The sequence below is a fragment of the Salvelinus alpinus genome, chromosome 18, assembly GCF_045679555.1.
Source record: "Salvelinus alpinus chromosome 18, SLU_Salpinus.1, whole genome shotgun sequence".
Lineage (NCBI taxonomy): Eukaryota > Metazoa > Chordata > Actinopteri > Salmoniformes > Salmonidae > Salvelinus > Salvelinus alpinus.
In genome coordinates this window covers 36772977-36791111 of record NC_092103.1, presented here as the reverse complement: position 1 = coordinate 36791111, position 18135 = coordinate 36772977, and the positions used below count along the sequence as shown (strand labels likewise).

Here is an 18135-nt window from a genome sequence, read left to right as displayed (position 1 = left end):
TTAAGAATACTACCAGTGCAAAATGCAGACCTTCCTGAGAATACTACCAGTGCAGAACGCAGGCCTTCCTCAGAATACTACCAGTGCAGAATGCAGACCTTCCTCAGAATACCACCAGTGCAGAACGCAGGCCTTCCTCAGAATACTACCAGTGCAGAATGCAGACCTTCCTCAGAATACTACCAGTGCAGAATGCAGACCTTCTTAAGAATACTACCAGTGCAGAATGCAGACCTTCCTGAGAATACTACCAGTGCAGAACGCAGGCCTTCCTCAGAATACTACCAGTGCAGAATGCAGACCTTCCTCAGAATACTACCAGTGCAGAACGCAGGCCTTCCTCAGAATACTACCAGTGCAGAATGCAGACCTTCCTCAGAATACTACCAGTGCAGAATGCAGACCTTCCTCAGAATACTACCAGTGCAGAACACAGGCCTTCCTCAGAATACTACCAGTGCAGAACGCAGGCCTTCCTCAGAATACTACCAGTGCAGAATGCAGACCTTCCTCAGAATACTACCAGTGCAGAATGCAGACCTTCCTGAGAATACTACCAGTGTTCCGTTTTTTTCTTGCCTTCTTATTTCACTATTCTATCGATTTAGATCTCATTTCTGTGTATCAGGATTGGGAACATCTAAATCAACTACAGTATATCTACTTATATGAAAGTCTGATTAAAGAAAACTGCTCTTGTTACCTCCTCCAAGAGTTGGTGCAGCCTAAATATTTCTCCATACAGCGCCTTAATCTCCCTCATGTTTCCTCGCTCAGTTCTCCATGTCTGTCTAGCCAATCTCCAATGGGCGAGGTCAAGGTCATGGATATCCTCCCGCATGCCTAGTTCAACCTGGGTTCCCTTCTCATTTAGCCTCTTCTTTTTCCTCTTCTTCTGGGTTGAATCGGTGTTCTCCTTGCCCTGCCTACACACCTTTAGGGCAGTAGGGATATTGAGAATAGAACATGGTATATTTTATTTTACTCATTGGATTATTATGTGCCTTCCATTGTATTTCATTGATATACAATATCAATAAGGTATAATGTTGACACTAGATCAAGCCGTAGTTAGTACAAAGTTTACACTGTTTGGCCATACATGATTAGTCTGGACCACTTTAGTGGGTCGTAGATTTAGCCTGCAGATGGGACTTACATTAAGGCTGGGGAGTTGTGAGGAGTTGTGAGGCTGGTGTGTTCTGGGCCCGTGGAGTTCAGTAGTTTCTGTGCAGAAATCGTCCTGTGCAGTCCGCTTTGCCCATGGCTAGAAATGAAAATGATGACAAACATGCAGTCAGTAATGAGGTTATCGTTATACAAGTTTGTTATTTTCAATCCTAGAAAAGCTCATAGGCCTATATGTCAAAGTGATGATTTTAAATCACTGGAGTTTTGACTATGAGGGTGGTGAGAGAAAAGAGATTCTAACCATTCTTATGATGAGCCTTGGGAAGGAGAACTTTCCCATAGTTCCTTCAATTACAGTAATCCTGAAAAAGGTACAATATGGCTTCAAAATCTGATTATATTATTTAAATCATCTAAATTAAATTGTGTCACAAAGTAGGCCTTTTCACACTAAATCACAAGTGGTCACAACTACTTACCAATCACTTCAAAAATAACCATAAAAAATATAGAAATGATTTTGACCCTGAATTGAACTTGTAAGTGTTGCCGTAATGTGACAGTAACGCTATGGCAAACCATTTAGGCTGTCATCATATCAGAACACAATCATTTATGACATCACAATTGTGATGTAATGTGGTGCCATGGGAGACCACACCCCCCCTGACAGACAGCAAACACCAGAGCCACATAGGCCTGTTAACCAATTAATCCAGTTCTATGTTTGAGATACAGTATATTTAGTACTAGTAAGCTCATAAACATAGTAAAAACCACACTGTAGCTATGTGTATCACTTCACAGCTACTGTACATGATGCATCATTAGTGGTTGTCCTCTGATGGGACCCTATTCCCTACATAGTGTACTACTTTTGACCATGGCCGATAATATACTTTATAGGGTTGATTTGGGATGCACATAGGACTATGTAAAAAAAAGTACCTTTGTTCGTCCTCACAATCAATTTTGCATTGACATGAACTCATTTTTGCTAAGTGAAAATTATGGGACAACAACAAAGAAATGTATTCATAAGAAAAACTGTACGTGTTGTAATTTCAATGTAGATTCCAATTGTAAATGGTAGACATTGTACAACAAGGTAACTCTTCAGGATGTGGCAGAGTATGAAAACCTTTGCACTGTCTCTGATGCAGGTGTTTTTTTCTCCACTCATTATGACATCACACTTTGGCCGAGTTTGGCATCTCCGGGGATAATGTGCTGTGTGCAGACCACTTTCACGCATATGAACTAGTGCAATCATTGTATTTCCTCCTCCATGAATGTATAATTGCAAAATTACAGATTTTTTACAATTGTGTGTCACCCTATGGGACTCCCAATCACGGCAGAATGTGATACAGCCTGGATTCAAACCAGGGACTGTAGTGACGCCTCTTGCACTGAGATGCAGTGCTTTAGACCGCTGCAACTTCAAAGAATTTACTGAGTTACAGTCCATATAAGGAGGTCAATTGAAATGAAATCATTAGTCCCTAATCTATGGATTTCACATGACTGTACAGGGGTGCAGCCATTGGGTGGGCCTTGGAGGGCTCACCCACTTGCAGCCAGGCCCAGCCAATCAGAATGAGTTTGTCCCCACAAAAAGTCATTATTATATGCAAATACTTGTCAGCTTCCCTCCCAGCGTGGCTACAAATTCTCAAAAATTATGTTCGAGGCACCTTATGGTTGAAAAATTAACATTCAATTATCTAGCAACAGCTCTGGTGGACATTCCTGCAGTCAGCATGCCAATTGTACACTCCCTCAAAACTTGAGGCATCTGTGGCATTGTATTGTGACACAACTGCGCACTTTAGGGGCTTTTTATTGTCCCCAGCACAAGGTGCACCTGTGTAATGATCATGCTATTTAATCAGGTTCTTTATATGCCACACCTGTCAGGTGGATGGATTACCTTGGTAAATGAGAAACGCTCAGTAACAGCGATGTAAACAAATTTGTGCACAAAATGAGAGAAGTAAGCTTTCTTTGTATATGGAACATTTTTGAGATTTTTTATTTCAGCTCATGAAACATGGGACCAACACTTTACATGTTGTGTGTATTTTTTTGTTCAATGTACATTTCCAAGGCAACAAATACTCTAAAACTAACCTTATGTTACTGGAAATAATTGCATCTGCTATTTAGATGAAAGAATAGTAACTTTTCAGCAACTTCTCAGTCATGCAAACACTTTTGATGGCATCCAGCACTTCGGATTTTGAAGGAATGTTATTTACCAAACTTTCATAGCACCTTGGCACAAACCAAAACGATCATCGAAATCCAGTCTGAAATCGCAAAATAATGGTAGAGATCTTATAATAACTCTATTCCTTCTCTTATCGGGTGATATCCATCAATGCCCTGGACCTCACTTTATCACGAACCCCATTAAACGGCCTATGCATCCATGCTCCTCTTGCGAACGGTGGATAAAGAGTAACAGCAAAGCTTTGGTATGTTTGGAATGCGCGCAGTGGATTCATTTAAAACGCAGCGATTCTAGCTTTGGGCAAGGGTTCAATGAAATGTACCGTTGCTGTCGGTGTGCTGTACCCGCGGGGTGTGTGAGCATTGAAGGTGGTGTGGGACCAGAGGACTTACCGAGAGTGGAGAGTGCACCGGAGGAGGGGGGGTCCACAGCGGAGGCAACCAGAGGCGAGTGACGGGGGACACGGTGGTGAGGACGATGGAGTAGCACCTGGGGAGGGGTGCTCCATGGCGACAGAGAGGCCACCGGAGGCAGGGCAGGGGGAAGATGGCAGCGCAGTGGGAAGCGAGTTACAAGTGGATCGGGAATTCAATGAGGCCTTTGGGAAGAAGGGCTTACATTTTGTGCACTTTAACGTCCGAAGCCTACTACCGAAGATCGATGAGATATGCCTGTTGGTTTGCAAATCAGAGGTGGGTGTCTTATGTTTTACTGAGACATGGTTGGATTCATCTGTTTGTGACTCAGCAATTGAGATAGGTAATTACTCTGTTGTCAGGAAGGATCGGAATCGGAACGGTGGGGGAATATGTGCGTTTGTAAGACCAGACATTGCTTTTAACGTTCACCGCTGATCTGGAGATTGTCTGGCTGGATATCTGCCTTCCCAAAACCAAGCCGATTTTTTTGGGGGTGTGTTATAGGCCGCCCAAGCAGAATGCATTCTATGAAGGTCTGGAAATTGTGTTGTCAAACTGTAATGATTCCCTGTTGAAGGAAATACTTTTGTTAGGGGATTTCAATACTGATGTCTGCAAAAAGAATAGCCCAACCCACAATGTATTTATGCACTTTTGTAGATCACTTGCTCTGACCCAAATGATAAAAGATCCCACCAGGATATGTGAAACAGTGCAAAGTACAATTGACTTAATATTGGTGTCTGATAAATCAAAAATATCACAGAGTGGAGTAATAGTCTATGGAATCAGTGATCATTTTATTACATTTTGCACAAGGAGGATTTTTAAAGATATATTTAAGTGTCACAAAACCGTTAGAACCAGAGGACTCAACAAAATACTGTGTAGAAAAGTTTAGGGAGGAAGTGGGTAAAATTGACTGGTCACCTGTGCTAGATAGTGTAGGGGTAGACAGTGCCTGGGTCTTTAAATGTAGATTCCTTGATGTGGTGAATGTGATGGCTCCCCTTAGACGGGTCAGGGTAAAGCAGAGATCTAGCCCTTGGTTTAATCATGAGATTCTAGAATCTATCCAAGCAAGGAATAAGGCCTTTAAGAAATGTAAGAACTCTCAAGAGCAGCATGATTTTGTCCTATATAAACATCACAGAAATGAAGCACAGAGCAGGATGGATGAAGCTAAGAGGGGTTACTTTGCTGAGGAAATAATTGAAAACAAAAATGACCCTAAAAAGCTTTGGAAATCATTTAAGGAACTAGGCTGTAGTAGTCCTACCAAAAACAAACTAAACAGTATTGGACTGAACATCAAAGGGGAGATGGTATATGAAAAAGCAGAGGTTGCTAATGAATTCAACTCTTTTTTTTACTTTTGTTGCCAGCAAGCTGGTTAGCAAGCTGCCCTCCAGTTCTGGTTTGTATGGAAGCAACCAAGTCAAGAAGTATTATGTAGAGTTAGGGGTTCAGCCAAACTCTTTTTCTTTTGGAAAGGTAGCAACAGCCAAAATAGTCTGTATGCTGGCAGAGCTTAAATGCTCCAACTCCACAGGCCTGGATAATATTCCTGCAAGGTTTCTAATAGATTCTGCTGAGCAAATTGGCCCTTGTATTACGCATATCGTTAATCTCTCTCTTGAACAAGGCACCTTTCCCAGGGACATGAAACAAGCTAAAGTTGTACCTCTGTATAAGAAGGGGATAAAGTCTGACCCTGGGAATTATAGGCCTGTATCTATCTCTGTGTAACATCAAAGATCCTGGAGAGAATTGTACATGAGCAAATGTATGAAGATGTTAACAAACAGGGTCTAATGTATGATTTTCAGTCGGGTTTTAGAAAAACATACTCCACTGATTCATGTCCACTTTACTTGACTGACTTCATCAGGAAAGAGATTGATGAGGGAAATCTGTGTGAAAGTGTCACGATCGTCTTGCGGTGAGAGAGGACCAAGGCGCAGCGTGTGAAAAATATATCTTCTCTTTATTTTAGAAGATGAACAAACGAAACAACAAACGTGAAGCTAAGAAAGAACTAAGTGCACACATGCAACATAGAACATAGACAATTACCCACAAAACCCAAATGCCTATGGCTGCCTTAAATATGGCTCTCAATCAGAGACAATAAACCACAGCTGCCTCTAATTGAGAACCAATCTAGGCAGCCATAGACATACAAACACTGACCCATTAAACGTACAAACCCCTAGACAAACCAAAACACATACATTCCCCATGTCACACCCTGATCTAACTAAAATAATAATGAAAACAAAGATAACTAAGGCCAGGGTGTGACAGGAAGGGTACTGATTGACCTACAGAAGGCCTTTGATACAGTTAACCACTGTCTCCTAATCTCCAAACTGGAGGCACTGGGGTTAAGCAGTATCCCTCTAGGCTGGGTAAAGTCTTATTTATCAGGAAGGGAGCAAGTAGTAGAGGTTAATGGTTCACTGTCTCAGGCAAAACCAATGAGTTGTGGTGTTCCACAGGGGAGCGTGCTTGGGCCTCTGCTGTTTGTATTGTATATTAATGATATGAAAGATGCTTGTTCTTGCCGTCTTTTTCTTAATGCAGATGACTCTACACTTCTGGTGTCTCACAAAAGTTAAACTATGTTGGAGAGCATACTTACTAACATGTTAGTAAGCACAGAGCTTACTAACATTAGCAAATGGCTTGGAGATAATAAGCTATCTCTGCACTTAGGGAAAACTGAAGCAATTCTTTTTGGATCCTGACCTAAATTGTGTAGGTCGTCTGAAATCAGAGTGGAGTTAGGGGGTGAGGTGCTGACTACTGAAACCTCTGTTAGCTACTTGGGATGAATCCTTGATGGAAGCTTGGGAGGTGTGAGCATGGCCAATAAGGTGCTAGAGAAGGTTAATGTCAGGACTAAGTTTTTGGCTAGAAAGTCCAAGCTGCTTGATAAGGACTCCATGAAAGTGCTAGCTACTGCCCTCATTCAATGCCATTTTGACTATGCTAGTACTTCCTGGTTTGGGGGCTTTTCTAAACTCATGAAGGGGAAGCTCCAGATAGCCCAGAATAAGCTGATCAGGGTAGTATTGAAGGTGAGTCCACGTACTCACATAGGCAGGAGCTGCTTTCAGGAACTAAACTGGCTGCCTGTTGAGGCTAAGGTGTCCCAGATTAGACTAGGTTTGGTTTACAGGAGTATTTATGGTCCTGCGCCCAGATATCTAAGTGATTTGGGTTGTGATCTGGGTTGGCGCCCCCCCTTGGTTTGTGCTGTGGTGGAGACCTTTGTGGGCTATACTCGGCCTTGTCTCAGGATTGTAAGTTGGTGGTTGAGGATTTCCCTCTAGTGGTGCGGGGGCTGTGCTTTGGCAAAGTGGGTGGGGTTATATCTTTCCTATTTGGCCCTGTCCGGGGGTTTCTTCGGATGGGGCCACAGTGTCTCCTGACCGCTCCTGTCTCAGCCTCCAGTATTTATGCTGCAGTAGTTTGTGTCGGGGGGCTAGGGTCAGTTGGTTACCTGGAGTACTTCTCCTGTCTTATCCAGTGTCCTGTGTGAATTTAAGTATGCTCTCTCTAATTCTCTCGTTCTCTCTTTCTCTCTGAGAACCTGAGCCCTAGGACCATACGTCAGGACTACCGGGCATGATGACACCTTGCTGTCCCCAGTCCGCCTGGCCTTGCTGCTATTCCAGTTTCAACTGTTCTGCCTGTGGTTACGGAACCCCTACCTGTCCCAGACCTGCTGTTTTCAACTCTTAATGATCGGCTATGAAAAGCCAACTGAGATTTATTCCTGATTATTATTTGACCATGCTTGTCATTTATGAACATTTTGAAAATCTTGGCTCTCTCTAATTTTCTCCTTCTCTCTTTCTTTCTCTCGGAGGACCTGAGCCCTAGGACCATACGTCGGGACTACCGGCCGTGGTGACTCCTTGCTGTCCCCAGTCCGCCTGGCCTTGCTGCTATTCCAGTTTCAACTGTTCTGCCTGCGGTTATGGAACCCCTACCTGTCCCAGACCTGCTGTTTTCAACTCTTAATGATCGGCTATGAAAAGCCAACTGAGATTTATTCCTGATTATTATTTGACCATGCTTGTCATTTATGGAAATTTTGAAAATCTTGGCTCTCTCTAATTTTCTCCTTCTCTCTTTCTTTCTCTCGGAGGACCTGGGCCCTAGGACCATGCGTCGGGACTGCCGCCCGTGGTGACTCCTTGCTGTCCCCAGTCCGCCTGGCCTTGCTGCTATTCCAGTTTCAGCTGTTCTGCCTGCGGTTATGGAACCGCCACCTGTCCCAGACCTGTTGTTTTTCAACTCTTGATGATCGGCTATGAAAAGCCAACTGAAAATTATTCATGATTATTATTTGACCATGCTTGTCACTTATGAACATTTTTGAACATCTTGGCATAGTTCTGTTATAATCTCCACCCGGCACAGCCAGAAGAGGACTGGCCACCCCTCATAGCCTGGTTCCTCTCTAGGTTTCTTCCTAGGTTTTGGCCTTTCTAGGGAGTTTTTCCTAGCCACCGTGCTTCTACACCTGCATTACTAGCTGTTTGGGGTTTTAGGCTGGGTGTCTGTACAGCACTTCGAGATATTAGCTGATGTACGAAGGGCTATATAAAATAAAATTGATTGATTGATTGATTGATTGATTACTTTCCTCGTGTTAGGGATGCACACAATCACAGCACCAGATCAGGTGTTGCTGATGTGTGCTTATACAGGTTCAGGAGTAATGCTGGGAAAGGTACTTTCTTGTATACTGGAGCCTCAGAATGGAATGAGTTACCTCTGTCTATAAAAACAACGTCCTCTCTGGACAGCTTTAAAAATGAAGTAAAAATATGTTTGATGTCCTCTGTGACCATATGAATAACCCCTATGATGTAACTGGAATGAGATAGATGTTCTTCTTTTATGTTTTTGTTTTAATATTTCACTGCCATAATGTGTTCGATCTTGTCTAGCCATCTTGTCTCAAGAGGACCACAATGGAAATAAGTCCCAGAGTTTTTTGTGTGTTATCCTCGATGATTTTATTCATGTGCATGTGTGGCTTTTAAGTTTTATGTGTGCTTGTTTTTGAAAATGGTCAAATTGATAAACTAAACTTCTCTGGGGTAGGCTAACTCTGAGCTTTCTCATATATCCTGAATGAAGTGTCTAATTTGCGAGTTAAGGACCATTGAAATCAGATCGATAGGAGTGGGGGAAAAAGGGGCTTGTGTATTGATAAGCACATCAAAGACGTTAACAATCGATCAAATATGACACTTTTGCCCATAAGATGGCTCTAATTTGGACTATTTTACAACATAGCCTGATGAAATTTGCAATAACTTTTCTAGAGTAAAGGCGTCCCCATACATAGGTTCAGTTTGCTCCTAGCAGAACTCAGCTGGGTGATGCAAACTTCTGTGCTCTCACTACCTAAAGACCTTCGCTTGAGAAACTAGAAGAAAGAAGCAATATTACTGTTTGTCTCTCTTGAGCCACCGTAGTAACAATATAGCCAGAAACACTTCCTCAAAATAGATACAACAAGAAATCTGTATTGAATTTTTGATGTTTTTGCAGAGGAGGTCTTAGTCACGCAATTACACATCAGTTTAGTGCAGTACTTCTCAAGTGAATGATCGCAAACACTTCATTGAAGAATCCCGTCCATAGTTCCCACCCCTACTGTGAACCAATCACTGATGAAGGGGTGTAGACTTCGACTACCAAACTTCGACTTGCCTCAACAAAAAAATTGGTGTACGCGAACAGCGTTCACCAAAATGAACATAAACTTCACAAAATGTATAAGCTTAAACTGTTTCGACTGGGAAGCATGTGACAGCCTTTTACGGAAGGTGGACGAGCAAAATCCACCATCGTAGTACGGATGAAGCCTGAGCTGGAATGTGAAGCTAACTGAAGCTGGCTAGATTTAATAGACCCTGAGTAGATCTAGCTTGCTTCTTGGTATACCACTCTGGGAACACCCTGGACTTACGACATGGGCTCTATGCTACATTATGGACAGAACTGTTCACTACTCTATACTATGGATGCACATGACCACTGTCTATACTGCACTATACATGAACACTAACACTGTCTACACTGATTCCCACAGCAGATATTTATTTTCTGTCAATGGGGAGCCCACCATCATAGCCAAGATCCACAACAAGATATCAGAGATGGGCCAGAGAACACATAGGACTGAACTAAACATCCAGAAAGTCTGACCTCTCTACAACTGTGGCTGTATGACATGGCATACTCTTTTTGACCAGACGGCATCAGATACATGGCCTACACATACTAAGACAGAGGAGCGCTGTTTTGTTGTCTCAGATGCTTTATCTGAGGTTGATGTGTCTTTCTGTCAATAGTGTGCAACTGCAGCCCACATTTCGGGGTGTTCCTGCATCTGCTACATTATGCACAGTACTGTTCACTATATACTATGGATGCACCTTAACACTGTCTATACTGCACAATCTGTTGTTGAGGTTGAATACTTAAAAACAAGTGGTCACACCTGCATCTGTTCTGGTGACACAGGAGTTTGAAGTGGATGGGGTACAGGGCTTAGCAAGTCCTTCAAGGAGGCTTGAATATTTTCAGAAGGAGTCGGGTAATTGGTTAAGGGAGGAGGATTGGAGGGAAAGAGAGAGGAGGTTGAAAAGACTGAGGGAGGCAGAGGATGGGTTTGTATCTGTTGAAGATAGAAATGGCAAGGGAGAGGGTATGTCGAGGAAGATTGGTATCAAGTTATAACAGAGTGGGCCGCACACCAGTTTGAGTTCTGGAGGTGAAATGGAAGGGGTAGAAGATGTTGTATGCAGAGGAAGTGAAGAAGGTAGTGGAGGGTGGATCAAGTGTGAGGGATTCTGAGAGGATCCCTGTGAATAGTAGATCTTTGCCAGAACAGAGGGATAGGCCAATGAGTGATATATGTTTCAGTGAGGTTGGCTTAGCATTCATAGCAATTGTTATCAGCTGTACCGCAGAGATGACACGTAAGTCATAGAAAATAGATGTTGTGGTGGCAGCTGCAGAGAAGTACTTGGGGGTACGAGATTCGATTTCAGAAGTGTTACAGGGTGTGTTGAGTAGTAGTGTCTCGCCCTCTCGGGTCGTTGGCCTGGGGTAGGATAAGACAGGGTTAAAGTAGTGGAATAAGGTGATGGCTTTTAATGAGTGTAGGGTTAGTTAGTAGAGTCATGACATTTTTCACGTTTCCCCTTTCCCATGTTGTATCACAAAGGTAATGGATTCATACTATAGTTCAGTAGAGGGCGATAATGCAACATATTGGATGCCAACCGTCTTTAAACCTCACCGTAGAAGAAGAAGAAGAAGGAGAAGAAGGAGAATACACCTGTTCTTTTGTGATTGCTGCCCTGCCCACTATTTGACTGGAAGGAGAGCTATTGCACACATTTGTTTGTGCTGTTTCTTTGGTTGTTTTCTCCCAAATCTTGGGCGACAATCGTTGTTGCAACATGGTTTGGTTTTTGATTCTCATCTGGTTTGTCCAAGGTAGGACCAGTCATTTTGTTTTCGTGACATCCTATTTTTTGACTGTTTTCCATTTGAGGTAGGCCAGGCCAGTCTCACTGCGGTAGCTAATTGGTTCACCATGTTATTATGTAACATGTATTATGTTACCCTTGTGTATTTCAGTGGGCAGTGTTCCCATTGCCAATTTCACAAATGCTACTACTTCAAATTCGGCTTTCCCTGCCACAGGTAAGCAGGGCTGCATTGGGGACCAGTCATTTCGTTAGGTGACAGGCTGAAAGCCAGGCCTCTTCCATTGTTATTTCATGTAGGCCAGCCCCACTGCAAAACTGTTGTTCTGTTCCTCTTTTATAATATTTTCTTTCTGTATTTCAGTGGACAATTCTACAAATCCCATCAACAATTCTACAAACGTGACTTTAACTGCCACAGGTAGGCCTCTACTGTGATTCTCAGGTCAATCTCTTGGCGTGATGGGCCTAAAGAAACAATTCCATTGGTTTTCTTGAAGTTCATGCCTTATCTATCAAAAATAAAATATTGCAAAATGTGTTTAATGTTAACAATTCCCTTTAGATTCTACTGCCTCAATGGGGCCACGTTACAGACAAAATGACTGGGTTAAAATGGCTGAAACCAGAGAAGGTAACACATTCATTAGATGAAGTGCACTATCCTGGACCTCTATCATGAGGTTTGGACTTTATTAATGGCACTGGAGGTAGTGACTTGTAACCAGTACATGTCATGTCAGTGTGGTTGTTTCAGACCCTCTGTCTCTGTTACAGAGGACTTACAGTTCGACATTGCTATTGTGGAGGGAGACATTATGATTTCGGTGAGTCTATGATCCCTATTGCCTAGGTCCTGTTACTGTGTTTTAGGATGATGAATCAATCAAACTGTGATACCAACTTCTGGTATACACAGCCTGAAACTAATGACTGGACAATCGTTCAAGACAGAATGTTGACTAAAATTACATTTGAATTTACTCTACGGGTAAGTTTGTAATTCACTACTCGACTGAGGGACCTTAAAGATAATGGTATGCATGGGGTACAGTTATGAGGTAGTCATTCAAAAATCATGCTGGAAACTATTGCACAGTAAGTCAATGCACATAGTTGACTTGTTCAGCACATTTTTCCTCCTGAACTTATTTAGGCTTGCCATAACGAAGGGTTGAATATTTATTGACTCAAGATGTTTTAGCTTTTCATTTATAATTAGTGTTCAAATGGAAAAATAATTCCACTTTGACATTAAGGGGTACTATGTGTAGGCCAGTGTAAACACATTTTCCCAAGGCATATTGCTTGTTCTTATGCTCTGAGTGACTCAATCATTATAAAATCAATGGGGCCCCCATTCATGCCATTTTAGATTCTCCCAGAATGTGTTTTTTAGAATATTATTTGGTGATTATTAGTTATCACATCTTATAAAAAATATATTCTGAGTGTACAAAACACTAGGAACACCTTCCTAATATTGAGATGCACCCCCTTTTGCCCTTAGAACAGCCTCTATTTGTCGGGGCATGGACTCTACAAGGTTGTAGAGTGTTCCACAGGAATGCTGTTCCCATGATTTCGCCAATGCTTCCCACCGTTCTGCCAAGTTGGCTGGTAGTGGATCTCTACTCTGAAATGACTTGTTCCATCTCATCCCACAGATGCGTAATTGGATTGAGATCTGTTGACTGGTCAGGCCACTGCAGTAAGCTAAATTCACTGTCATGTTCGTGGAACCGTTCCTAGACAATCCTAGCCTTCGGAGATGGTGCATTATCATGCTGAAAAAATATATATTTGTAGATGGATACTCTGCTGCTATGAAGGGATGCACCAGCTTTTCAATGCTGTTGAGATATCCTGTGGCATTCAAACGTTGCTCCACTTAAATCATGGGGCCCAATTTGTGCCATGAAAATGCACCCCACAGCAAGACACCACCACCACTCACCAGCCTGCAATGTTGACAAGTGGCATGATAGATGCATGTACTCGTGGGTTTCTCCATAACCTAGTCATCCCATCAACGTGAAACGTCAAGAACCGGTATTCATCAGACCAGACAACGTTTTTCCAAATCGCCAGTGTTTCTTAGCTCACTGCAACCACAGTTTCTTGGTGGAATTCTGTAAGGTTTTGGGTGTCATACCCCATTCGTGTCAAGGTACTACAAGTTGTGAAATATTTTATGGGTCTTTGGGCATCAATGTTATACTTGACTGTCAGTTGATTAACTGTTGCTCGGCACAATTCGTGTCAGCCTCCTTTGTCCTCTATCATAAATGACCCGTTTTCGATCATTGGCCTGCCGTTGGCCGGATGTCCTTTGGGTGGTGGTCCATCCTTGAGACACGGAAAACCCAGCAACGTTGCAGTTCTTGACACTCAAATTGATGAATCTAGCACCTACTACCATACCCTGTTCAAACGTACTTAAATGTTTTTGTCTTGCCCATTCCCCCTCTGAATGGCACAGATACACGATCCATGTCTCAAGGCTTAACGAGCCTCCTTTTAACCTGGTCCTACCCTTCATATACACTGATTTGAAGTGGATTTAACAGGTGGCCTCAATAAGGATCAAAGCCTTCACTTGGTCAGTCTGTCATGGAAAGAGCAGGTGTTCCTTATGTTTTGTACACTGTGTATATTGCTCCGTTACCTTTTCTATATAGTTAATCTGGTTTTAGTCATTTAAGTTGACACTGAAAAGGTTTCTAATTCATAATTAAGAAATAATTTCTGGAAACGCAGAAATAATTGAATGAATTAATATCTGAGGCCTATACTCGAGCGACAGCTGGATTTAAGACGAGGTGTTGATTTGTCCTACAGGAAGACCGATTAGCTGTGAAGTCACTTTGGCCAGAGAAAGAAGGCGTCACTTCTATCCCCTACAAGATCAACGATGGTCTCGGTCAGTGTCGAATACAGTAGGAGAGATGAACACTGTAACACTAGATGTTTTTTAATTCAGTGGTGGGAAAAGTACCCAATTGTCATACTTGAGTAAAAGTATAGATACCTTAAAAAAACGTTACTCAAGTAAGTCACCCAGTAAAATACTACTTGAGTAAAAGTATTTGGTTCTAAATATACTTAAGTTTCAAATTCCTTCTATTAAGCAAAGCAGGCGGCATCATTTTCTTGTTTTAAAATGAGTGGATAGCCGGGGGCATACTCAACACTCAGACATAATTTACAAAAGATGCACTTGTGTTTTGTGAGTCTGCCAGATCAGAGACAGAAGGGATGACCATGTGTCTTCTTAAGTGTGTGAATTGGACCATTTTCCTGTACTGCTAAGCATTCAAAATGTAACGAGTACTTTTGGGTGTCAGGTGAAATGTATGGAGTAAAAAGTACATTATTTTCTTTAGGAATGTAGTGAAGGAAAAGCACAGATACCCGAAACTACTTAAGTACTTTACACCGCTGGTGGGAATGGTATGCACCGTCTAATGGTAGATTGTCTCTGATCCACACAGTGGACAGAAAGAGAACCATACTAGCAGCGTTCAAGCTCATTTCAGACCAGACGTGTATCCGCTTCCACGAATACACCAATGAGATTAACTACATCGAGTTCATCTCTGGGACAGGGTGAGTCCAAGTGGGCACAAAAACACATTCTCTCCTTCCCAGCAGTTTAGTTAACTCACAACCTCTCCTTCCTTTTCCTCTGTTCAATCTTCTATTTTTTCCCCTCTTCCTGTCATCCCCTATTTTTCCTTCATTTCTCTCCTCCCCCTTCTCTCACCTTTTTCTCATTCTTCACTTAACTCTAGCTGTGCTTCGTATGTAGGACTTCAGGGTGGGGCCCAGCCTCTGTACTTCGGTAGAGCCTGCAATGTGGGGAACCTGTGTCATGAGCTGATGCATGCCCTGGGCCTGCACCACGAACACACACGGCCTGACCGTGACCAATACGTCACCATACAGTGGGACAATGTGGTCCCAGGTAACTCGCACCAACAAACATACTACACCACCTCACGGGCATTGCTTGTGGATCAGGGGCTGGGCTGGTCAATTTATCCCATGGAGCGCTGCAGTGTGTAAGCTTTTGTACCAGCCCAACACTAACATACCAGATTCAGCTTTTTGTGGTCTGGAGTGAAGACCGTATAGAATAACTATTTAGTATTTAGACATTTAGTATTTTATTAGGTACTGCCTAAGCAGCAGCTACTCTTCCTGGGGTCCACACAACATGAAACGCTATATAACATTTAATAGACAGTACAGCACAAGGACAGAACGACATTAGTTTAAAATAAGAATACAGGCTTACATACATTTATGCATTAACGTTCCATTCATGTACTTAATATAACGGAAATACTGGAGCCATTAATGGCCCCATACATTGTGACCCTTTGCTTTACTGTTAAAATTGCTTTGTCTAAGCAGGTCCTGATATCCTAATCTCACAGCACCAGTTCTGTAAACACCAGAGAATCTCACATCAGGAACCATGAGTGTTCTTGTGTTTGATGCCAATACTGTGCAGACTTATGTAATTCATAGACTACTGAATGCGAGTGCAACACATGGAAATGCTATTATGTGGAGTTTAACTGAGGTCAACTCATTGTCCCTGGCGTGAACAGAGCCACATATCGTATTGATTTGCACCTAAGTTTCACCCCTGCTTTGTTCCCCTGACGTGAATGCTGGACCTTGTTTCGCTAAATTCCCCTGACATGGATAACGCTACCTTGTCATCTACAGTTACTGCCCGTAATGGGGTAACATGTAAGCTCTTGAACTGGTAGGCTGTTTTATGTTACCACCTGCTATGGAGTTCATTAGGTAAGATGCAATATTCATGCCTTGAATTGTGTAGTTTCCTCCTGCTAGAGGTTCAACTTAATGGTTTCCATCTCAACAACTTGTCTACATTTTCATTCCCCTATATCACATTCAGACCCAGTCGCATCCACCAGTCACACAATCTACCTCTTGTAACTGTCTTCCAGGAAAAGCAAAGAACTTTGTGGTGAAGAAAGGAGACACTCAGGACCTGCCCTATGACTACGACTCCATAATGCACTACGGAACGTCAGTCACACTCCTCTCCTCCTTATTCCCACTAAAGTCCTAATTTTACTCACCTTGTTTTTAAACTGATAGCAATAAGTATATATTAGTTTTACGGGGCCTGTGTACAGTATCCAGCTCCAGTAACATTTCCCGGTGCTTACCAAGTGGATCCCTATTTAGGTCACTATTTTTTACCTGGGCTCTGGTCAAACTATGTGCACTATATTGGGAATAGGGTGGCATTGTGACGCAGTCCTTGTGTTAAAGTAGCAAGTCCTCTAATCCCCCATTGTTGGGTTTCTCCTGGCAGATACTACTTCTCATCAAACCGGAACCCCACTATTGGCTCCAAGAAGAGTGGAGTCCAGATTGGACAGAGAAATCACCTGAGCCCCCTGGACATAACACGTCTTAACAAACTCTATCAATGTGGTAAAGACATGCACACACAGAGACAGGAAAAATATCAGAGTTGGGCTGCCTTTGTAAATGCAGTCATTCTCGCGCTGTATTCTAACCATGTTCATGTCCTGTCTTTCACAGAATAACAATGCACAGTTTAGCATTTATTACACCATCGAAGATTTCAGCACCGCTGCTGTCGACTGAAGATTCCAACACAAATGGCACTGACATTTTAACTTCTCAACAATGAAGAAGTTGAACTAGTCCCTTAAAGCTTTCTGATGTATTATACGTGTGTTCAGCAGCAGGCAGTAGTTTAATTTGTCCTGTGTGCTCTTGCTGCCTTGAATTAGGCCTATTCCACTGCACTTGTCTTGGAAATAAATAAAATGACCTAGACTGAAAATAATCCAGTCAGTGTGATGTTTCTTGCAGTGTTCTATTTCATTCTATAATGGACCTTCTCAGCTATGCTCATCATACATCCCAAGGTTGGATCAGAGATTAAGTAGATCTAGCATAGCAGGAGAGACGACCTAAATTAATGGTGATTAAGGTATAAAATTTGGCTGACTAGCTAGGCAACAAATTATTTAAAAACGATGATGCTGTAACACAGGACTTAGACAGCAAAAGTTCGTGGTCACTTAGAAATGTCCTTGTTTTTGAAAGCCTTTTTGTCCATTAAAATATCAACTTCATCAGAGAGTGTAGACAATGGAAACTATTGTAGCTGGAAAAGGCAGATTTTTAGTAGATTATCTACAGTTGATGTCGGAAGTTTACATACACCTTAGCCAGATACATTTAAATTCAGTTTTAAACAATTCCTGACATTTAATCCTAGTAAAAATTCCCTGTCTTAGGTCAGTTAGGATCACCACTATATTTTAAGAATGTGAAATGTCAGAATAATCAAGATTAATTTCAGTTTTTATTTCTTCACGTTCCCAGTGGGTCAGAAGTTTACATACACTCAATTAGTATTTGGTAGCATTGCCTTTAAATTATTTAACTTGAGTCAAACATTTTGGGTAGCCTTCCACAAGCTTCCCACAATAAATTGGATGAATTTTGGCCCATTCCTCCTGACAGAACTGTTGTAACTGAGTCAGGTTTGCTTGCTCGCACATGCTTTTTCAGTTCTGCACACAAATTTTCTTTAGGATTGAAGGTAGGGCTTTGTGATGGCCACTCCAACCTTGACTTTGTTGTCCTTAAGCCATTTTGCCACAACTTTGGAAGTATGCTCGTGGTCATTGTCCATTTGGAAGACCCATTTGCGACCAAGCTTTAACTTCCTGACTGATGTGTTGAGATGTTGCTTCAATATATCCACGTACTTTTTTTCTGTTTATTTTTG

The 18135-nt window shown here is 42.2% G+C and overlaps 1 protein-coding gene across 3 annotated transcripts; it reads left to right on the top strand.

The window, feature by feature from the left end:
- Window positions 1–3784: 3784 nt before the first annotated feature.
- LOC139544253 (high choriolytic enzyme 1-like) lies at window positions 3785–17178 on the top strand. Of its 3 annotated transcripts, none has more exons than XM_071351167.1 (11): window positions 11114–11322; window positions 11467–11532; window positions 11680–11736; window positions 11881–11949; window positions 12093–12142; window positions 14157–14238; window positions 14810–14924; window positions 15110–15282; window positions 16304–16385; window positions 16678–16799; window positions 16911–17178. In XM_071351167.1, exons 1-11 carry the CDS (start codon window positions 11286–11288, stop codon window positions 16913–16915), a joined length of 858 nt encoding a protein of 285 aa, XP_071207268.1. In that variant the 5' UTR covers window positions 11114–11285; the 3' UTR covers window positions 16916–17178. The 3 variants fall into 3 exon arrangements, with proteins under 3 accessions (XP_071207269.1, XP_071207268.1, XP_071207270.1); XM_071351169.1 differs by having other exon boundaries at window positions 11167–11322; window positions 12059–12142; XM_071351168.1 differs by lacking the exons at window positions 11114–11322; window positions 11467–11532 and adding an exon at window positions 3785–4059.
- Window positions 17179–18135: the final 957 nt, after the last annotated feature.